This window comes from Salvelinus sp. IW2-2015, linkage group LG22 (genome assembly GCF_002910315.2).
Source record: "Salvelinus sp. IW2-2015 linkage group LG22, ASM291031v2, whole genome shotgun sequence".
NCBI classification, from domain to species: domain Eukaryota; kingdom Metazoa; phylum Chordata; class Actinopteri; order Salmoniformes; family Salmonidae; genus Salvelinus; species Salvelinus sp. IW2-2015.
Window position 1 is genome coordinate 15,384,342 of NC_036862.1, and position 23,576 is coordinate 15,407,917.

The 23,576-nt window shown below is 43.7% G+C and overlaps 1 protein-coding gene across 1 annotated transcript in view; it reads left to right on the forward strand.

Annotated features, from left to right (window-relative positions):
• Nucleotides 1-18,817, forward strand: part of LOC111949957 (alpha-2-macroglobulin-like) — an 81,428-nt gene extending 62,611 nt beyond the window's left edge. Inside the window, 20 exon segments of the mRNA XM_070434066.1 lie at nucleotides 2,457-2,682; nucleotides 2,763-2,889; nucleotides 3,022-3,143; nucleotides 3,234-3,285; nucleotides 3,370-3,453; nucleotides 3,595-3,771; nucleotides 4,216-4,291; nucleotides 4,503-4,549; nucleotides 4,552-4,633; nucleotides 4,635-4,653; nucleotides 4,813-4,887; nucleotides 5,290-5,452; nucleotides 5,761-5,951; nucleotides 6,230-6,445; nucleotides 6,630-6,754; nucleotides 7,051-7,141; nucleotides 7,286-7,354; nucleotides 11,206-11,311; nucleotides 11,425-11,478; nucleotides 18,663-18,817. Of these exon segments, the coding sequence (XP_070290167.1) occupies nucleotides 2,457-2,682; nucleotides 2,763-2,889; nucleotides 3,022-3,143; nucleotides 3,234-3,285; nucleotides 3,370-3,453; nucleotides 3,595-3,771; nucleotides 4,216-4,291; nucleotides 4,503-4,549; nucleotides 4,552-4,633; nucleotides 4,635-4,653; nucleotides 4,813-4,887; nucleotides 5,290-5,452; nucleotides 5,761-5,951; nucleotides 6,230-6,445; nucleotides 6,630-6,754; nucleotides 7,051-7,141; nucleotides 7,286-7,354; nucleotides 11,206-11,311; nucleotides 11,425-11,465 (2,089 nt within the window). The 3' untranslated portion in view covers nucleotides 11,466-11,478; nucleotides 18,663-18,817.
• Nucleotides 18,818-23,576: the final 4,759 nt, after the last annotated feature.

Sequence of the window (23,576 nt, forward strand, 5' to 3'; positions counted from 1 at the left end):
GCGCACATCGATGAGGCAGAAGGTGATGTTATGTTTCTGAACGGTCAGATAGTTAGCAACAATAACAAGAGGCTGCCATGTGGGGAATCGTAGGTTTCTTGTTTCAGCTCGTTGTATCTTGTTATTGATACCATGTCTTGTTTTGAGGTGTTTTGACTCATGTCATGTCTATGCTAATATGGCAAAACATTTGCTATCTAGCTACCAACAACTGTAACGATGTATTTGAGAGACGACAAGTGCTCATTGTGCAAATGTATTTATGTTTTCAATAGACATTTGAAGGCAAAATATAGTTTAGATGTCAACAATCTAAGCCAACCCCGTCTGTTTTGCTCCATAATTGCGCATTTTGTCGGTTAGGAACCTGTAACTCAATAAACTGCATTACACAGTAGGGGAGAGTGGGGTAAAATGAGAKATTTTTACATTCACTGTCAAGTGAAATACAGTATTATTTCTAACAAAGATAGACATATATTTCAGGATGTATCAGGGCACAAGGCGAGACCCAAATGCAGATGGTTGGAGTCTTACAATGTTTATTCATCCAAAAGGGTGAGAATGGTCGTGGACAGACAAAAATGTCAAAACCAGATCAGAGTCCAGGAGGTAGAGTGGCAGGCAGAATGGTCAGGCAGGCGGGTACAAAGTCCAGAAACAGGCAAGGGTCAAAACCAGGAGGACTAGAAAAAGGAGAATGCAAGAACGCTGGTTGACTTGGAAACATACAAGATGAACTGGCACAGAAAGACAGGAAACAGAGGGATGAATACACTGGGGAAAATAAGTGACACCTGGAGGGGGTGGAGACAATCACAAGGGGAAACAGATCAGATCACAGGTGAAACAGATCAGGGCGTGACAGGATGTTGTGTATCCCTGGAAATAATCAGAATTAATATATACATTACAGATTGAAAACATAGCGTGACCAAAAAAAGTGGTCTCTTGGCACAACACCCCAGGTATGGGGTAAGTTGAGCCARGGGATAGAGTCAATTAAGCTGCCTACAAATTTCTGAACTGAATGAAATATTACCACTACCTTATTAAAACCATAGCTAGGTTTCCATCCAATTGGCGACAGATTTTCATGTGAATATGTTCAAAAATCTGCATAAAAACAATATGCTTATTTTCCTACCAGAGATGTGTTTCCATCAAATGTACTTGTTGCAGGTAAAATTTGCTAGCTAGCTACCAACAACTGTAACAATGTATTTGAGGGACAAGTGCTCATTGTGCAAATGTATTTATGTTTTCAATAAACATTTGAAGGCAAAATATAGTTTAGATGTTGTCAACAATCTAAGCCAACCCCGNTAGTTTAGATGTTGTCAACAATCTAAGCCAACCCCGTCTGTTTTGCTCCATATTTCTACACTTGTCGGTTTTGTTGCTAAACAACCAACTGGTCTATATCAAAACATACAGTAGTGGTTAGATTAGGAACCMGTACCTCATTAAACTGCATTACAAAGTAGGGGAGAGTGGGGTACATTTAGATTTGTTTTACATTCAGCATTACTCTGTCAAGCAAAACACCATATTTTTTCTAACAAAGATTTACCTCCGGTATGGAGTAAATTGAGTCGCGTGATAGGGTTAGTTAGGTTGCCTACAAATGTCTGTTCTGAATGAAATATTACCACTACCTTTCTAAAACCATGTCTATCTTTATTTCCCAAACACAATTCAACACAATCACAAACACTTCTTTGCTAAGCATCCTTTAACACCTAAAAAAACACTTTGTAATTTGCGATAACGCAAGGACTGGAAGTCTTTGGGTTTACAGCTCTAAATAAAAAAATACAAAATAATGAAATATCCCAGCGATATTGCCTTGCTTTACGCCTAGGAAGAAAACACTTCAATTTGCTCAATTTACCATTGGCTCAACTTACCCRATGGCCATCAGCTCAATTTACCCAAAGACAAATTTTCCCACTATATTTGCCCACACAGCTACAGAGATGCACTTTTATGCGAGGTTTAGGACATCAATTTTTTTTAATCTTATACAGATCCCAACTGATGTGTAGAACAATCTTACAATGATCTACTTTGGTTTAGATACAATCATAGTGAAACCGCTAACAGAATACATTTATTTGACTTGGTGAACATGTGTTTTCTGGACCTGACTTGCTGACATCTTTTTTCATATGTTTCTTCCTTCACAGACTCCATGAAATTATTTATCTTCCTAAATATTTGGTCAAATTATTAATTTTGRGTATGGTTTCCTAGAAACAAGGGTGGCTCAACTTGCTCCACTTTTACCTACTGTAGGCCTCTGACCTCAATAGGACTCCCCGGTTAGATGAAGCTTAAATATATTTAAAAACATTTAAAGAAACASTGTTCAAAGAATTTATAAAGTCATACTCCATTGTTCTCCATGGGACACTTAGTATKTTTCRGTTTGAACTCTGACCTCTGCATTACAGGGAGTCTGGATCAGCAGATGTCCCCCTGACAGTCCCAGACACCATCACCACCTGGGAGACTGAGGTCTTCTGCCTGGCCCCCAGTGGCTTCGGTCTGGCTCCTCCGGTGAAACTTACAGTCTTCCAGCCCTTCTTCCTGGAACTAACCCTGCCCTACTCCATCATCCGTGGAGAGCACTTTGAGCTGAAAGCCACTGTGTTTAACTACCTGTCCAAGTGCATTATGGTACGGCACCGCAACATGATCGTTTCTTGAGTTGTTTCATGAGTTTTCCATGTTATCTTACAAGTGTTCCTATTTGGCAGGTTTCTGTGACTCCAGCTCACTCCTTAGACTACACTCTCACACCCTTGAAGGATGTCCAGTACTCATCATGCTTGTGTGCCAATGGACGAAAGACCTTCAGTTGGACYATGGCACCCTCTATCCTGGGTAAATCACCAGTCTTCATTCAACCGTTCAAACAGCAGAATGGATGTCAGCCTGAGTTGTGTACTCTCAGTCACCATATTGGATCTTTAGTAACTTGTGGTGTACTCTGTCTGTCAATGTGTGTGCGTGTAGGGGTTTTGAATGTGTCCGTTAGTGCAGAGGCTGTCCAGTCCCACGTGGCGTGTGACAATGAGATTGTGAACGTACCGGAGAGAGGACGCATCGACACAGTCACACAYAGCCTGCTGGTGAAGGTATGTAGCCTACTGTTGTGACGGAACGTACTGTTGTACAGATACCTAGTGTAACTGCCTCTGACTGAAAATAATATCATCTCCTCTCAGGCTGAGGGAACAGAGAAGACCGACACCTACAACTGGTTGCTGTGTCCAACTGGTCAGTCAGTAATGAATGAACGTTGAATGTTCACTTTGATTGAATTGATCATCTCCATTCATCTTATCATCTGTGTGTCCACAGGAGTAACTATGACAGAGGAGGTGGAACTGCAACTCCCCAAGAATGTGGTGGATGGATCTGATCGAATTTCCCTCTCAGTCCTGGGTAAAATAAACCATTGTATTATTTAGAGAGGCTTGGTYAGTTTAGAKAGGKGTAGTGGTGGGAAAWGRAACCRTTCTCCAATGATAATGCTGCTGTTCGCTAAAGAGGACAGTATTACAGAAGTCCCATGTTTACCTGTAGGTGACATCCTGGGTCGGGCCCTCAAGAACCTGGATGGACTGTTGCAGATGCCGTATGGGTGTGGAGAGCAGAATATGGCCCTCCTCGCACCCAATATCTACATCCTGGAGTACCTGAGGAACACAGAGCAGCTCACTCCAGCCATCCGAGACAAGGCCACCAAGTTCCTCACTAGTGGTAAGAGAGTCCCTAAAAATATGGGTCGTATTGATTAGGCACCAAACGTGATGAAAACTGACTGAAACAGTGCTGGGATTTGTCCAATAAAGCACTTTGTTTTGTTTTCCATTGAAGAACATTTTTAAACGTTTCACCACGGTATGCCCTAATGACTACGACCCTGCTATCATGTACATTATAGAGCTAAGCACAGATGACATTACAGGGTCTTATCACAGAGCATCACTGACCCAACACATGTTGGGACTTCCAGATGTTTTGCTAAAATCATTTGATTATAGAATATAGATATTTACCAAATGGCACCCTATTCCTCATAGTGTCTCTTTTTGTCAGGAAAAAAGTGGACACTGTAGGGAACAGGTGCCATTTGGAGTGCACACTCAGTAACTATAAAACACACTTGTTTACTGTTGTTTGCTTTAAAAAACTCACTGACAGGTTACCAAAGGCAGCTGAACTACAAGCATGTTGATGGTGCATACAGCACATTTGGACAAGGCTCAGGGAACACTTGGTGAGTACTGGATGTGTTATTCACTTATTGGTAAACTCATCATAACTGTCTGTTTCAATAAAGTATTGGCCAACCAAAATGGCATTGTCTTTGACAGGGAGCCCATTGATGTGACATAAGTTGACATAAGCTCTCATTGCATGTAATGTCAAGCTCTAAGTCATGTTTATGACAACTTTATGTGGGTTTAAATCAAGTTCTCTTTTCTCAGGCTGACTGCTTTTGTTTTGAGATCCTTTGGCAAAGCAAAGTCTTTCATTATATTGACCCGGTAAAATTGAGCAATCCAAGACTGGTGGAACGTCAACAAGCGAAACATGGCTGTTTCGTCAGATTGGGGAACCTTTAACAACAGAATGAAGGTATTTATATGATAATAAACTGATAGAAGATGTAGAAGATGTCGTTTTACGTCTCGTCAGACCAGCCATACAGTTGGGAATGATGATTTCAACAGAATTGTATCAGTCTAGAGACAGTTTCATGGATATATTTTATTATTTAAACATATGTGTTTGTAGGGGGGGGACAGAATGGAATTCACACTGACGGCCTACATCACGTCTTCAATGCTGGAGCTCAACATGTCAGTGTCGGTACGTAGCATCTCCACATAACCATTGTTTCTCACTTCAACAACGTCCATTACAGGAAACTGGTTTAAACMCCTGTATGAAGTCTGTTGTATACATCTTATGTCAACTGTCATTTAGAGATTCTAAAATGTAGTGAGTTCTGTGTAAAAAATGATCTGAAAGTAGCATATGGAATAGAAATAAGAATAGCTGTTACCATAAGCAGTCCTGAATGACAGTGTGCTGTTAACATAAAAAGTACAGGCATAGTTATAATACTGTAAACTGAAAAACTAAAAGTGCTCCAGCATGAATGTGTTTAGCCGGATCCCAGATCTGTTTGTATTACCTTGCCATTACAAACAGATCTGGGACCAGGCTAGCATGTCTCTTAATGTGCTGCTCTGTTATTTTGTGCTCCAGGATCCTGTTGTGTACAGCAGCTTGTCTTGCCTGAGGAACTCCACCAGTGATTTGTCCAACACTTACACTACTGCTCTGCTGGCCTACACCTTTACCCTGGCAGGGGACATGGAGACCCGGGCCCAGCTTCTGCAGCACCTGGACACGATCGCATTACAAGAAGGTGAGACATGTCCTGGTCCAAGATCTGTTTGTGCTGTCTTGCTTTCATTGAGCTTACCTGGGCAATGGACCCAATGGAGTAATCCCAAAAGTGTAACCCCTCCTCCCGTCTGGCACTCCAGATAGGCTCAATCAAACACCCAAAGTATTTTATATACAAATACAATTTGAACTCAGGTGTCTGTAATATAATTAACTTTTCGTCATAAAATGAATTCGGTAGGTCAGAGAAGAACTTTGTATCTTTTATTATGATGAATAAGCTAGTCCCTATTATCTGTGTGTGTGTGTGCGCTCCTCGTTCCTCAGGGGGTCTCCTGCACTGGACTCAGACCTCCTCAGAGACCTCAGCCTCCCTGGCGGTGGAAATCAGCTCCTATGTTCTGCTGGCTTCCCTCAGTGCCTCCCCTCTGTCTACCACTGACCTGGGCTACGCCTCCCGCATCGTCAGGTGGCTGGTGAGACAGCAGAATGCCTACGGAGGCTTCTCTTCCACACAGGTATATTTCCAAAACACCTCCGTTCTGAAATGGCACCCMGTGCTGTGCACTAGTAGTGAGGSATTGTTACCTTGACTTCACAACAGGCATGTATGTGCTTCTTGTCATGTCAAGCCTGGCGAGGATAACTTCCACTGAAATGGAGCCAAGAAACCATAATGGATGGAAATGAGAAATAGTCACTCTAGTAACAGATCAATGTAACAATTCCCCCTTTATGTAAAATGGGCTATTTTCATTCATTTTGAATATATTTGTCTMTTGGTGTGTGTGTTTAGGACACAGTGGTGGCCCTCCAGGCCCTGGCTCTCTACTCCACCAGGGTGTACAGTAGAGAGGGTGCCAGCACAGTCACAGTACAGTCTCCCAGTGGAGCACAGCACCTCTTCGAAGTGAACCAAAACAACAAGCTTCTCTACCAGGAGAGGGCGCTGCAGGACACAGAAGGGAAGTACAGCGTGGAAGTGAAGGGCAGTGCTTGTGCCTCAGTGCAGGTTTGTGAAWACACTCCTCCCAATCCTATGGTGCAAGATATGGTTTGTATATTACTGTGAAMTTCAAACATTTAAGAAGCGTTGTCTGATATTTAGTTTATGAAATGTTTATTTTTCACTATCRTTTAAAATGTATATGTGTGGACATGATGGTTTCCCTGACTTGTTCTTCCCTCTTTCCAAGGTGGCGCTCCACTACAACATCCCTACTCCTACTGACAGCACAACGCTCAGTATCCAGGTGAAGCCAGAGGTGGACTGCAACAGTAACTCTTTGAGACCCAGAGTCACACTGAAGCTCCAGTCTCAGTAAGAATGAATGACACATTTGCATTCACAGAAGCATTCTTTCAATCAGTTTGTTGATGACACTCCAAAGTTTTATTTTGGAGCATGTCTTACAGAATGGGCTTGGCCCAACTTACTTGGTTTCCTATAGGTTATTGAATTTCTAGTTTCTACCAGTAACAGTACGAAAACACATCAGGCAACCATGTCTTTTTTATGGCTAAAATAATAAAAGTATCGATTTTATCTATTTGTTTTACTGCAAGTAATTGTAAAAATCTCACTTTGATATCACAGGCATCTCTTTGCTTTCACAGATATCATGGAAAGGAGCCGACCACCAATATGATTATAGTGGATTTGAAAATGCTGTCTGGGTTTGTCCCAGACCCAGAGTCTTTGGGGAGGGTGAGTTTTTATGATATCATACATTTATGGTGTTACCTATAACCTTTTTCCATGTAGCTCTTGCCTCTCATCTGTGAACTTTTCAGAAACTAACCTTTTTTGTCCATGCAATATGAATAATCAGTGAATGGCCTGTCTTCACAGCTGAGGGGTTCAGGTCGAGTGGACCGTGTCGATTCCAAAGATGACCATGTGTTAATGTACTTGAGAGAGGTGAGACCAGTTTGAACAGTGTACATAGCACTCTCAATATAATGAAATTCATTTTAAATAACATATACTGTATGTATTGATGTAATTCTGTTAAAATACTGTCACGCCTGCTCCCGCTCTTCCTCCCGAGCGCCAGACTCCCCAACATTACTCACTCAAGCCACCTTCAGTACGCACACCTGCCTTTCTCCGTTACGCGCATCAGCTCTCATTGGACTCACGTGGGCTCAATTACTTGTGTAATTTCCTTCCCTATATCTGTCTGTTTCCTAGCTCTGTTCCCTGCTTCGGGATTGTTTGTCATATGTCCTTGTTTACCCGTGTGCTAACGCTGTTCCTGTCGTGTTCTATGTCTGTTCCTGAATAAATGTTTGACTCCCCATACCTGCTTCTCCTGTCCGGCGTCGGCCCTTCCACATACAGTACCAGTCAAAAGTTTGGACACCTACTCATTCAAGGGTTTTTCTTTATTTTCACTATTTTCTACACTATGATAATAGTGAAGACATCAAAACTATTAAATAACACATATGGAATCATGTAGTAACCACAAAAGTGTTAAACAAATCAAAATATATTTTAGATTTTAGATTCTTCAAAGTAGCCACCCTTTGCCTTGATGACAGCTTTGCACACTTTTGGCATTCTCTCAACCAACATCTTGAGGAATGCTTTTCCAACAGTCTTGAAAGAGTTCCCACATATGCTGAGCACTTGTTGGCTGCTTTTCCTTCACTCTGCGGTCCAACTCATCCCAAACCATTTCAATTGGGTTGTGGTTGTGTGATTGGAGGCCAGGTCATCTGATTCAGCACTCCATCACTCTCCTTCTTGGTCAAATAGCCCTTAAACAGACTGGAGATGTGTTTTGGGTCATTGTCCTGTTGAAAAACAAATGATTGTGCCACTAAGCGCAAACCAGATGGGATGGAGTGTCGCTGCAGAATACTGTGGTAGCCATGCTGGTTAAGTGTGCCTTGAAATCTAAATTAATCACTGACAGTGTCACCAGCAAAACACCATCACACCTCCTCCTCCATGCTTCACGGTGGGAACCACACATGCAGAGATCATCCGTTCACCTACTCTGCGTCTCACAAAGACATTGCAGTTGGAACAAAAAAAAATCTCAAATTTGGACAGATTTCCACTGGTCTAATGTCCATTGCTCATGTTTCTTGGCTGAAGCAAGTCTCTTCTTATTATTGGTGTCCTTTAGTAGTGGTTTCTTTGCAGCAATTCAACCATGTAGGCCTGATTCACGCAGTCTCCTCTTAACAGTTGATGTTGAGATGTGTCTGTTACTTGAACTCTGTGAAGCARTTATTTTGGCTGCAATCTGAGGTGCAGTTAACTCTAATGAACTTATCCTCTGCTGCAGAGGTAACTRTGGGTCTTCCTTTCCTGTGGCGGTCCTCATGAGAGACAGTTTCATCATAGCGCTTGATTGTTTTTCGACTGCACTTGTGGAAACGTTCAAAGTTCTTGAAATATTCCGTATTGACTGACCTTCATGTCTTAAAGCAATGATGGACTGTCATTCCTCTTTGCTTATTTGAGCTGTTCTTGTCATAATAAATAAAATCTAACTTTATTAGACACATGCGCCGAATACAACAGGTCACCTTACAGTGACATACTTACTTACGAGCCCCTAACCGACAGGGCAGTTTCAAAGAATACGGATAAGAATAAGAGATAAAAGTAACAAATAATTAAAGAGCAGCAGTAAAAAATAACAATATATACCATTTTTTTTTATTTGTCCAACAATTGGTACCTTCAGGCAATTTCCAAATGCCTGAAGGTACCARGTTCATCTGTACAAACAATAGTACGCACGTATAAACACCATGGGACCACGCAGCCGTCATACCGCTCAGGAAGGAGACGCGTTCTGTCTCCGTGAGATGAACGTACTTTGGTGCGAAAAGTGCAAATCAATCTCAGAACAACAGCAAAGGACCTTGTGGAGATGCTGGAGGAAACGGGTACAAAAGTATCTATATCCACAGTAAAACGAGTCCTATATCGACATAATTTGAAAGGCCGCTCAGCAAGGAAGAAGCCACTGCTCCAAAACCGCCATAAAAAAGCCAGACTACGGTTTGCCACTGCACATGGGGACAAAGATCGAACTTTTTGGAGAAATGTCCTCCGGTCTGATGAAACAAAAATAGAACTGTTTGGCCATAATGACCATTGTTATGTTTGGAGGAAAAAGGGGGAGGCTTGCAAGCCAAAGAACACCATCCCAACTGAAGGACGGGGGTGGCAGCATCATGTTGTGGGGGTGCTTTGCTGCAGGAGGGACTGGTGCACTTCACAAAATAGATGGCATCATGAGGATGGAAAATTATGTGGATCTATTGAAGCAACATCTCAAGACAGTCAGGAAGTTAAAGCTTGGTCGCAAATGGGTCTTCCAAATAAACAATGACCTCAAGCATACTTCCAAAGTTGTGGCAAAATGGCTTATTAAGGACAACAAAGTCAAGGTATTGGAGTGGCCATCACAAAGCCCTGACCTCAAACCCATAGAAAATTTGTGGGCAGAACTGAAAAAGCGTGTGCGAGCAAGGAGACTGTAACGTTCGTTATAATAACTGGACCAAAGCGCAGCGTGATCTGGGTTCCACATCTTTTTTGCTATGTGAACCTCAAAGCAAAACAAAAACAATAAACGAACAAAACGAAACTTGAAGCTACAAATATGCACACAGGCAACTATACATAGTCAAGATCCCACCAAAACACAAAGGGGAAATGGCTGCCTGAATATAATCCCCAATCAGAGACAACGATAAACAGCTGCCTCTGATTGGGAACCATACCAGGGCAACATAAAAATATAAATCACCTAGATGACCCACCCTGGTCACACCCCGACCTAACCAACATAGAGAATAAAAAGGTCTCTATGGTCAGGGCGTGACAGAGGCCTACAAACCTGACTCAGTTACACCAGCTCTGTCAAGAGGAATGGGACAAAATTCACCCAACTTATTGTGGGAAGCTTGTGGAAGGCTACCCGAATCGTTTGACCCAAGTTAAACAATTTAAAGGCAATGTTACCAAATACTAATTGAGTGTATGTAAACTTCTGACCCACTGGGAATGTGATGAAAGAAATAAAAGCTGAAAGAAATAATTCTTTCTACTGTTATTCTGACATTTCACATTCTTAAAATAAAGTGGTGATCCTAACTGACCTAAAACAGGGAATTTTTACTAGTATTAAATGTCAGGAATTGTGAGAAACTGAGTTTAAATGTATTTGGCTAAGGTGTATGTAAACTTCCGACTTCAACTGTACATGTAGGTAGTTAATTAAACTTAATATGGTCTTGGTCTTTTACCAAATAGGGCTATCTTCTGTATACCACCCCTACCTTGACACAACACAACTGATTGGCTCAAACGCATTAAGGAAATAAATTCAACAAGTTAACTTTTAACATGGCACACCTGTTAATTAAAATGCATTCCATGCAGCTGGTTGAGAGAACGCCAAGAGTGTGGAAAGCTGTCATCAAGGCAAAGGGTGGCTACTTTGAATAATCTCAAATATAATAATATTTGTTTAACACTTTTTAACACTTTTTTGGTTACTACATGATTCCATATGTGTTATTTAATTGTTTTGATGTCCTCACTATTATTCTACAATGTAGAAAATAGTGAACATAAAGAAAAACCCTTGAATGAGCAGGTGTGTCCAAACTTTTGACTTYTACTGTATATCTACTCTGAAATTGTTTTGTGTGGAATGTCCTTCAGTCAGCAAAGTTGATTGGAAATTTTTAAATAACGTTTAAATAATTGTGACCAATGTTTTTTCCTCCGAACAGTTACCATCATTATTTCCTTTCAACCACACCCTGGACATCATACAGGAGGTCCGAGTACATAATCTAAAGCCAGCGGTGATCAAGATCTACGACTACTACCAGCCAAGTAAGTTTAAACCTAACCCTCCTCCCCAAAGTATTTTTCCCTCTTTTTATTAGTAACATTTGGTTAACTTGTGTTCATTTACTGAGACTTACCTGTCTTATGATTTTATTCAGGTGACCAGGCAGAGACAGAATATGTCTTCCCTTGCAAGTAGGGGTTACAAGCTGGTAATCTATTTAAAATCTTTATTTAATGGTCATTTTAGATACACTATACAGTGCATTCGGAAAGTATTCAGACCCCTTCACTTTTTCCACATTCTGTTACGTTACAGCCTTATTCTAAAATGTATTAAATTAACATTTTTAACATCAATCTACAGACAATAGACAATGCCTTTGTTTCTCAAATGACTGCCTCTCCTGATTCACCAACTACTTTTCAGATAGAGTTCAATGTGTCAAATCGGAGGGCCTGTTGTCCGGACCTCTGGCAGTCTCTATGCCACAGGGTTCAATTCTCGGGCCGACTCTTTTCTCTGTATACATCAAATGATGTCGCTCTGGCTGCTAGTGATTCTCTGATCCACCTCTACGCAGACGACACCATTCTGTATACTTCTGGCCCTTGGACATTGTATTAACTCACCTCCAGATGAGCTTCAATGCCATTACAACTCTCCTTCCGTGGCCTCCATCTGCTCTTAAATGCAAGTAAAACTAAATGCATGCTCTTCAACTGAGCGCTGCCCGCACCTGCCCGCCCGTCCAGCATCACTACTCTGGACGGTTTTGACTTAGAATATGTGGACAACTACAAATACCTAGGTGTCTGGTTAGACTGTAAACTCTCCTTCCAGGACTTCACATTAAGCATCTCCAATCCAAAATTTACTGCCATGCTGCCAAACACCCTCGTAAAACTGACTATCCTGCCGATCCTTGTCTTTACAAAATAGCCTCCAACACTCTACTCAGCAAACTGATGTAATCTATCACAGTGCCATTGTTTTGTCACCAAAGCCCCATACACTACCCACCACTGTGACCTGTATGCTCTCGTTGGCTGGACCTCGCTTCATATTCGTCGCCAAACCCACTGGCTCCAGGTCATCTATAAGTCTTTACTAGGTAAAGCCCGCCTTCTCAGCTCACTGGTCACCATAGCAGCACCCACGTGTAGCACGCGCTCCAGCAGGTATATCTCACTGGTCACCCCAAAGCCAATTCCTCCTTTGGCCGCCTTTCCTTCCAGTTCTCTGCTGCCAATGACTGGAACGAATTGCAAAATCACTGAAGCTGGAGACTCATATCTCCCTCACTAACTTTAAGCACCAGCTGTCAGAGAGCTCACAGATCACTGCACTGTACATAGCCCATCCAACTACCTCATCCCCATACTGTTATTTAGTTTTATTGCATCCCAGTATCTCTACTTGCACATTCATCTTCTGCACATCTAGCACTCCAGTGTTTAATTGCTAAATTGTAATTATTTATTGCTTACCTCCCTTATCTTACCTCATTTGCACACACTGAATATAGACTTTTCTATTGTGTTATTGACTATTTGTTTATTCCATGTGTAACTCTGTTTGTGTCGCACTGCTTTGCTTTTTCTTGGCCAGGTTTGCAGTTGTAAATGAGAACTTGTTCAACTAGCTACCTGGTTAAATAAATGTGGGGAAAAAAGATATATAAAAGCTAAAAAAACAAACCCCATAATGACAAATATTTGCAAATTTATTACAAATAAAAAACAAATGCCATATTTACATAAGTATTCAGACACTTGCTATGAGACTCGAAATTGAGCTCAGGTGCATCCTATTTCCATTGATCCTTCTTGAGATGTTTCTACAATTTGATTGGAGTCCATCTGTGGTAAATTCAATTGCTTGGACATGATTTGGAAAGGCCACCAGTCTATATAAGGTCCCACAGTTGACAGTGCATGTCAGAGCAAAAACCAAGCCATGAGGTCGAAAGTATTGTCCGTACAGCTTTGAGACAGGGATTGTGTCGAGGCACAGATCTGGGGAAGGGTACCAAAACATTTCTGCAGCATTGAAGGTCCCCAAGAACACAGTGGCCTTCATCATTCTTAAATGGAAGAAGTTTGGAACCACCAAGACTATTCCTAGAGCTCGCTGCCTCCTGAAATGGAGCAATCGGGGGAGAAGGGCCTTGGGTCAGAGGTGATCAAGAACCCGATGGTCACTCTGACAGAGCACCAGAGTTCCTCTGTGGAGATGGGACAACCTTCCAGAAGGACAACCATCTCTGCAGCACTCCACCAATCAGGCCTTTATGGTATAGTGGCCAGACGGAAGCCACTCCTCAGTAAAAGGCACATGACAGCCCGCTTGGAGTTTGCCAAAAGTCACCTAAATGACTCAGACCATTAAAAACAAGATTATCTTGTCTGATGAAACCAAGATTGAACTCTTTGGCCTGAATGCCAAGCGTCACGTCTGAAAGCATGGTGGTTGCAACATCATGCTGTGGGGATGTTTTTCAGCGGCAGGGACTGGGAGACTAGTCATGATCGAGGGAAAGATGAACAGAGCAAAGTACAGAGAGATCCTTGATGAAAACCTGTTCACCACCTCAGCCTGAGGCGAAGGTTCACCTTCTAACCGGACAACAACCCTAAGCACACAGCCAAGACAACGCAGGAGTGGCTTCGGGACACGTATCTGAAGGTCCGTGATTGGCTAAGCCAGAGCCCGGACTTGAACCCGATCTAACGTTAGCAAGATGCTGCTGACAGATGGTCGCCTCGCTTCGAGTCCTTAGGAAACTGTTACATACGCCTCTAGGAAGAGGGAACATAACACCCTGCTACAACTCAACTCTGTGGTGTGAAAGAGCTATGGTGCGAGTAAGGATGACAAAAGGCAGAGAATTTACCGTTTACTAGGAATGTATTCCTTCACACAGTAATATGGGGAAAAGGGGCTGGACAGAATCAAAGCAAAGAAAGTAAATGTCAAAGCCCCCCGCTCCTATCTTACCTGCCTACTCACTACTTATCTAACTTAGCACCACCTGGTGCGCTAACCAAAATACAGGGGGTGGTCCACCCAGGTCTTACCTAGTGTGCATAGACAGAGTATATACTACGGGTCTATGTATGCCCGCGGGCCTCTTGCCTAAGCACTCCCTAGGTGCCTTCCCCTTCGGGAACAAATGAAACAGAATATTACAAACTACTTCACAAAAATACTGAGAACAAACTAACTCAGGACATTAAAGAAGCTCTCTGAGCACCAACCTAAACCAGAACATATCAATCACCTCTCTCAGCAACAACTAACATAGTACATACCAAAGCATCTCATCTCTCTGAAAAACAACCAACATATGATATACCCCTCTGCCATCAGCCTCCTCTCTCTTCTGAGCAACAGAACTCTGGCTTATATAGCTTCAGAAGGAGTTGGTAATTGGAGACAGCTGCGTCCTGACGAGGGGGCGGGGTCAGCTCTCCAATCATCAATGGGGCTGACCAATCAGCTGCTTGGGGAGAATTTCAGGAAGCCATTTCCTGAAATACATACATGAAAATACACAAACCACAACACAGAAACTGTGAACGTATCAGAAACTATGCAGTATTTTATTTATTTATTTATTATTTCTTACATTGTTACCCCAGGAAATCTTAAGTCTTATTATATACAGCCGGGAAGAACTATTGGATATAGGTGCGACATCAACTTACCAACATTACGACCAGGAATACGACTTTCCCGAAGCGAATCCTCTGTTTGGACCACCACCCAGAACAATGGATCTAATCCCAGAAGCCGACCCCAAACAACGGCGCTGCAGAAGGGGCAGGCGGAGCGGCCTCCTGGTCAGGCTCCGTAGACGTGCACACCGCTCCCGAGTATACTACTCGCCAATGTCCAGTCTCTTGACAACAAGGTCGACGAAATTCGAGCAAGGGTTGCCTTCCAGAGAGACATCGGAGATTGTAACATTCTCTGTTTCACAGAAACATGGCTCTCTCGGGATTGTTGTCGGAATCAGTTCAGCCACCGGGCTTCTCCATGCATCGCGCCGACAGAAATAAACACCTCTCTGGGAAGAGGAAGGGCGGGGGTGTATGCTTCATGATTAACAACTCATGGTGTAATCATAACAACATACAGGAACTCAAGTCCTTCTGCTCACCCGACATAGAATTCCTTACAATCAAATGACGGCCATATTACCTCCCAAGAGAATTCTCGTCAGTTATCGTCACAGCTGTGTACATTCCCCCTCAAGCAGACACCAAGACGGCCGTCAAGGAACTTCACTGGACTCTATGTAAACTGGAAACCATATATCCTAAGGCTGCATTTATTGTAGCTGGGGATTTTAACAAAGCAAATTTGAGAACAAGGCTACCTAAATTCTATCAGCATATTGATTTCACTACACGCGGGGGTAATACATTCGATCACTGCTACTCTAACTTCCGCGATGCATACAAAGCCCTCACTAGCCCTCCCTTCGGCAAATCCAACCACGGCGCCATCTTGCAGAAACTGGGCAGAAACTCAAACAGGATACCAGTGACTAGAACCATTCAACGTTGGTCTAACCAATCGGAATCCACGTTTCAAGATTGTTTTGATCACGCGGACTGGGATATGTTCTGGTCAATCTCAGAGAACAACATCGATCTATTGCTGACTGTGAGTGAGTTTATAAGGAAGTGCGTTGGAGATGTTGTACCCACTGGGACTATTTAAAACCTACCCTAACCAGAAACCGTGGATGGATGGCGGCATTCGCGCAAAACTGAAAGCGCGAACCACTGCATTTAGCCATGGAAAGAGGACTGGGAATATGGCTGAATATAAACAGTGTAGTTATTCCCTCCGCAAGGCAATCAAACAAGCGAAATGCCGGTACAGGGACAAAGTGGAGTCGCAATTCAACGGCTCAGACACAAGACGTGTGTGGCAGGGTCTACAGGAAATCCCGGACTATAAAAATAACTAAATGACTACCGCCCCGTAGCACTCACTTCTGTCATCATGAAGTGCTTTGAGAGACTAGTCAAGGATCATATCACTTCCACCTTACCGGCCACCCTAGACCCACTTCACTTTGCATACCGCCCCAACAGGTCCACACACGATGCAATCGCCATCACACTGCACACTGCCTTATCCCATCTGGACAAGAGGAATACCTATGTAAGAATGCTGTTCATTGACTACAGCTCAGCATTCAATACCATAGTACCCTCCAAACTCATCATCAATCTGGAGGCCCTGAGCCTCAACCCCGCCCTGTGCAATTAGGTCCTGGAGTTTCTGATGGGCCGCCCCCAGGTGGTGAAGGTAGGAAACAACATCTCCACTTCGCTGACCCTCAACACTGGGGCCCCACAAGGGTGCGTGCTCAGCTCCCTCCTGTACTCCCTGTTCACCACGACTGCGTGGCCATGCACGCSTCCAACTCAATCATCAAGTTTACAAATGACACAACGGTAGTGGGCTTGATTACCAACAACGACAAGAGAGCCCACAGGGAGGAGGTGAGGGCACTCGGAGTATGGTGTCAGGAAAACAACCTCTCACTCAACGTCAACAAAACAAAGGAGATGATCGTGGACTTCAGGAAACAGCAGAGGGAGCACCCCCCTATCCACATCGAAGGAACAGCAGTGGAGAAGGTGGAACGTTTTAAGATCCTCTGCGTACACATCACAGACAAACTGAAATGGTCCACGCACACAGACAGTGTGGTGAAGAAGGCGTAATAGCGCCTCTTCAACCTCAGGAGGCAGAAGAAATTTGCCTTGTCACCCAAAACCCTGACAAGCTTTTACAGTTGCACAATCGAGAGCAGCCTGGTATGGCAACTGCACCGCCCTCAACCGCAAGGCTCTCTTGAGGGTGGTGCGGTCTGCACAACGCATCACCGGGGGCAAACTACCAGCCCTCCATGACACCTACAGCACCCGATGTCACAGGAAGGCCGAAGAGATCGTCAAGGACAACACCCACCCGAGCCACTGCCTGTTCKCACCTCTACCATCCAGAAGGCGAGGTCAGTACAGGTGCATCAAAGCTGGTACCAAGAGACTGAAAAACAGCTTCTATCTCAAGACCATCAGACTGCTAAACAGCAATCACTAACTCAGAGAGGCTGCTGCCTACATTGAGATCCAATCACTGGCCACTTTAATAAATGGATCACTAGTCACTTTAAATAATGCCACTTTAACAACGTTTACATATCTTACTTTACTCATATCACATGTATATACTGTATTTTATACCATCTTTTGCACCTTGCCTATGCCGCTCGGCCATCGCTCATCCATATATTTATATGTACATATTCTCATTTTCCCCTTTAGATTTGTGTGTATTAGGTAGTTGTTGGGAATTGTTAAATTACTTGTTAGATATTACTGCACTGTCGGAACTAGAAGCACAAGCATTTCGCTACACTCGCATTAACATCTGCTAAACATGTGTATGTGACCAATACAATTTGATTTGATCTCTGGAGAGACCTGAAAATAGCTGTACAGCGACACTCACCATCCAACCTGACATAGCTTGAGAGGATCTGCAGAGAAGAATGGGAGAAACTCCCCAAATACAAGTGTGCCAAGCTTGTAGAAGACTTGAGGCTGTAATCGCTGCCAAAGGTGCTTTAACAAAGTACTGAGTAAAAGGTCTGAATACTTATGTGAATGTGATATTTCAATTTTTTTCTTTTTTATAAATTAGCAGGAATCTATAAAAAAAATAGTTTTTGCTTTGTCATTTYGGGGTATTGTGTGTAGATTGATGACATTTGTTATATGTTTTATCCATTTTAGAATAGGCTGTAACATAACAAAATATGGAAAAAGTTCAAGGGGTCTGAATACTTTACGAATGCACTGCACAAAACTATTTGTGGATTCAGCCATTTCAGCCACACCTGTTACTGACAGGTGTATAAAATCGAACACACAGCCATGCAATCTCCGTAGAGAAACATTGGCAGTAGAATGGCCTTACTGAAGACCTCAGTGACTTTCAACGTGGCACCGTCATAGTCAGTTCATACAATTTCTGCTCTGCGAGAGCTGTCCCGATCAACTGTAAGTGCTGCTGTTCTGAAGTGGAAACGTCTAGGAGCAACAACAGCTCAGCTGCAAAGTTTTAGGCCACACAAGGTCACAGAACATGACCGCCGAGTGCTGAAGCGCGTAGCGTGGAGGTTGTTATAGCAGCAAAGGGGGGACCAACTCCATATTAATGCCCATGATTTTAGAAGGAGATGTTCAATGAGCAGTTGAGTCAATATTCCTTCAATCCTTTTACCTAAATGCTGCTCAGTTTGTTAAATCATTAATTTCTTACATGTACTTTATCTACCTATTCATTGCATTTTCCCCTCTGCAGATGTAAGAAGAAAATGACAGTCACCTGCAACCCTTGAGACATCTTTCAAGCTAAAGTAAATGTAACTTTCTGGAATCAAAGTTTTTCATTAAAACACTATTATTGAAAAAATACTTATTTTCCACCATAATTTGCAAATAAATTCATTAAAAATACTACAATGTGATTTTCTTGTTTTTTATTTTCTCATTTTGTCTGTCATAGTTGAAGTGTACCTATGATGAAAATTACAGGCCTCTCTCATCTTTTTAAGTGGGAGAACTTGCACAATTGGTGGCTGACTAAATACTTTTTTGCCCCACTGTATGCCTTATGAGTAACGAGACGTGGTGTGATCATAACAACATACAGGAACTCAAGTCCTTCTGTTCACCTGACTTAGAATTCCTCACAATCAAATGTCGACCGCATTATCTACCAAGAGAGTTCTCTTCGATTATAATCACAGCCGCATATATTCCSCCCCAAGCAGACACATCGATGACCCTGAACTAACTTTATTTGACTCTATGTAAACTGGAAACCACATATCCTGAGGCTGCATTCATTGTAGCTGGGGATTTTAACAAGGCTAATCTGAAAACAAGACTCCCTAAATTCTATCAGCATATCGATTGTGCTACCAGGGCTGGTAAAACCCTGGATCATTGTTATTCTAACTTCCGCGACGCATATAAGGCCCTCCCCCGCCCTCCTTTTGGAAAAGCTGACCACGACTCAATTTTGTTGCTTCCAGCCTATAGACAGAAACTAAAACAGGAAGCTCCCGCTCTCAGGTCTGTTCAACGCTGGTCCGACCAATCTGATTCCACGCTTCAAGATTGCTTCGATCACGTGGATTGGGATATTTTCCGCATTGCGTCAAACAACAACATTGACGAATACGCTGATTCGGTGAGCGAGTTCATTAGCAAGTGCATTGGCGATGTCGTACACACAGCAACTATTAAAACATTCCCCAACCAGAAACCGTGGATTGATGGCAGCATTCGCGCGAAGCTGAAAGCGCGAACCACCAGGGCAAGGTGACCGGAAACATGACCGAATACAAACAGTGTAGCTATTCCCTCCGCAAGGCAATCAAACAAGCTAATGCGTCAGTATAGAGACAAAGTAGAGTCGCAATTCAACAGCTCAGACACAAGAGGTATGTGGCAGGGTCTACAGTCAATCACGGATTACAAAAAGAAAACCAGCCCCGTCACGGACCAGGATGTCTTGCTCCCAGACAGACTAAACAACTTCTTTGCTCGCTTTGAGGACAATACAGTCCCACTGACACGGCCCGCTATCAAAACCTGCGGACTCTCCTTCACTGCAGCCGACGTGAGTAAAACATTTAAACGTGTTGACCCTCGCAAGGCTGTAGGCCCAGACAGCATCCCCAGCCGCGTCCTCAGAGCATGCGCAGACCAGCTGGCTGGTGTGTTTACTGACATATTAAATCAATCCTTATCCCAGTCTACTGTTCCCACATGCTTCAAGAGGGCCACCATTGTTCCTGTTCCCAAGAAAGCAAAGGTAACTGAGCTAAACGACTACCGCCCTGTAGCACTCACTTCCGTCATCATGAAGTGCTTTGAGAGACTAGTCAAGGACCATATCACCTCCACCCTACCTGACACCCTAGACCCAGTCCAATTTGCTTACCGCCCCAATAGGTCCACAGACGACGCAATCGCAACCACACTGCACACTGCCCTAACCAATCTGGACAAGAGGAATACCTATGTGAGAATGCTGTTCATCGACTACAGCTCAGCATTTAACACCATAGTAGCCTCCAAACTCGTCATCAAGCTCGAGACCCTGGGTCTCGACCCCGCCCTGTGCAACTGGGTACTGGACTTCCTGACGGGCCAGGAAACAGCAGAGGGAGCACCCCCCTATCCTCAACCTCAGGAGGCTGAAGAAATTCGGCTTGTCACCAAAAGCACTCACAAACTTTTACAGATGCACAATCGAGAGCATCCTGTCGGGCTGTATCACCGCCTGGTACGGCAACTGCTCCGCCCACAAGCGTAAGGCTCTCCAGAGGGTAGTAAGGTCTGCATAACGCATCACCGGGGGCAAACTACCTGCCCTCCAGGACACCTACACCACCCGATGTCACAGGAAGGCCATAAAGATCATCAAGGACAACAACCGAGAGACTGAAAAACAGCTTCTATCTCAAGGCCATCAGACTGTTAAACAGCCACCACTAACATTGAGTGGCTGCTGCCATACATGTAAAAAAAATATATATCACTAGCCACTTTAAACAATGCCACTTAATATAATGTTTACATACCCTACATTACTCATCTCATATGTATATACTGTACTCGATACCATCTACTGCACTCATTCATATATCTTTATGTACATATTCTTCATCCCTTTACACTTGTGTGTATAAGGTAGCTGTTGTGAGATTGTTAGGTTAGATTACTCGTTGGTTATTACTGCATTGTCGGAACTAGAAGCACAAGCATTTCGCTACACTCGCATTAACATCTGCTAACCATGTGTATGTGACAACTAAATTTGATTTGTTTGTAAAGAGGGGTATCCAGCAGGAAGGGTGGTGCCGGCTCAGCGCTCCTGGTCTCCAGTACGCCTCCTCGGACCAGGATATCCTGCACCGGCTCTGTGCAAGGTGTCTCCAGTGCGCCTGCACAGCCCAGTGCGTCTTGCCAGCGCCTCGAACGTGCCGGGCTAAAGTGGTGATTCAGCCAGGATGGGTTGTGCTAGCTCTAAGCTCCAGACCTCCAGTGTGTTTTCACAGCCCAGTGCGTCCTGTGCTGGTGCCCTGCACTTGCTGGATTGAAGTGGGTATCCAGCCAGGACGGGTTTTGCTTGCTCACGAACCAGGCCTCCAGTGTGTCTCTCCAGCCCGGTGAGTCCTGTGCCTGCTCCACGTACCAGGCTTCCAGTACGTTTTCTCAGTCCGGTGAGACCTGTTCCGGCTCCACGTACAAAGCCTCCAGTGATGATCCTGGCACAAAGCCTCCAGTGATGATCCATGGCACGAAGCCTCCAGCGATGATCCATGGCTCGGAGCCTGCAGCGAGGATCCATGGCACGAAGCCTCCACGTTGATCCGCGGTCGGAGCCTCCAGCGAAAGTCCCCGGTCCGGAGCCTCCGGCGATGATCTGCGGCCCGGTTCCTCCAGTGAAGGTCCATGCACCAGGGCCCCACCAAAGCGGAGGGAGGTCTACGTCCCGCACCGGAGCCGCCGCCGTGAAGGGATGCCACCCGTACCCTCCCCTTTAGAGTCAGTTTTGCGGCCGGAGTCCGCACCTTTGGGGGGGGGGGGGGTACTGTCACGCCCTGGCCATAGAGAGGCTTTTATCTCTATTTTGGTTAGGCCAGGGTGTGACTAGGGTGGGCATTCTAGTTTCTTATTTCTATGTTTTCTTTTCTTTGTTTTTGGCCGAGTGTGGTTCCCAATCAGAGTCATCGTTGTCTCTGATTGGGAATCATACTTAGGCAGCCTTTTTCCCACCTTTGTTTTGTGGGTAGTTATTTTCTGTTTAGTGTCTGCAATCTGACAGAAACTGTTTCGTTTTTTCACTTTGTTCTTTTGTTCGAGTGTTTTTGAGTAATAAAGAATCATGAACACTTGCCACGCTGTGTTTTGGTCCATGCCTTCTGACGAGAGACGTTACAGGATCCAAGAAATCCACTCACTAAATCCCATCAACAAACATCTTACAAGGGATGTGTCCTGTCCTAACCATACCCATAATGAGTCCTGGCTATAATCTCTATTTTGAATGTATGCTAATGCACTAATGACAATCATTTATTGAGCTAATGGTGTAGATAAGGCATGGAAAGATTTGGTTGAAGCAAGTTCAGATAGGAAACACCACGTATTTGTTTAACCATTTATTTGAAAGATTACAATACATGCAATACGTTGTCTTGGCTTTAGACTCTGCTCCTTCAGGGTAGCTCACTGCCAGAGTGTGCATCATGTTAAGATAATAATTACAGGCAGTGAGCAAGGTACGCTGTACCAGTTGTCTTGAAAGCACCAATAGTAACTAGCTTGCTTAAAATTTGGGATGACGAGTGAGTGTGTCGTGTGGGGTGGCGAAGACTCGCTAGGCACCGTGCGGTCTCGCCAAGATGGCGCTGTGAGCGCACACTTTTCTCTGAGCTCTGTATTAAAACTTGGAATTCATGGTGAATTTGTTAAACTCCTACAAATTAGCTAAAGTTATCTTTCCTTTGACTGTTTAACAATTTTAGATTATTTAAGACAGTTTAATCTTATTTCTTAGTTCAGCCCTGGTGAAACGTAAAGATAGACAAACGGCTAGCATGGACACAGCATCACATCGAATGGACATGTCCAGACAAGCTCCTGAAGCTCAAGCTAATGTTGTAATCGCTAGCTGCCACGATTACGCTGTTGCCCCAGTGGATGCTCCCCAACTTTCTCTTATGGACAATGAGGACTTTCCACCTCTACCCATCACTCCAGCAAACCTCCTGCCTCTAAAAAAGGCAAGTCTTATAGTAACTTCAACTCGGCTGTCACGTTCCTCGAAAGGTGCGTATAGTTCCACATACTTTATTTCAAAGTGAAACTTAACAAAAACAACAAAGAATAAATGAATGTCCAGTACAGAGCACACTAAGGCACTAACTGAAAACAATATCCCACAACACAGGTGGGAACAATGGGCAACTTAAGTATGATCCCCAATTAGAGACAACAATAATCAGATTCTCTAATTGGGAACCATACAAATACCAACATAGAAATAGAAACGCTAGAAACCCCCCTAGTCACGCTCTGACCTATACACCATATAGAACCCAGAGGGTTCTCTATGGTTAGGGTGTGACATCGGCGGACATCAACACGCTTTCGCAGTTAATCAACAGTAGATCTGATGCCCTGGAAAGAAATAATT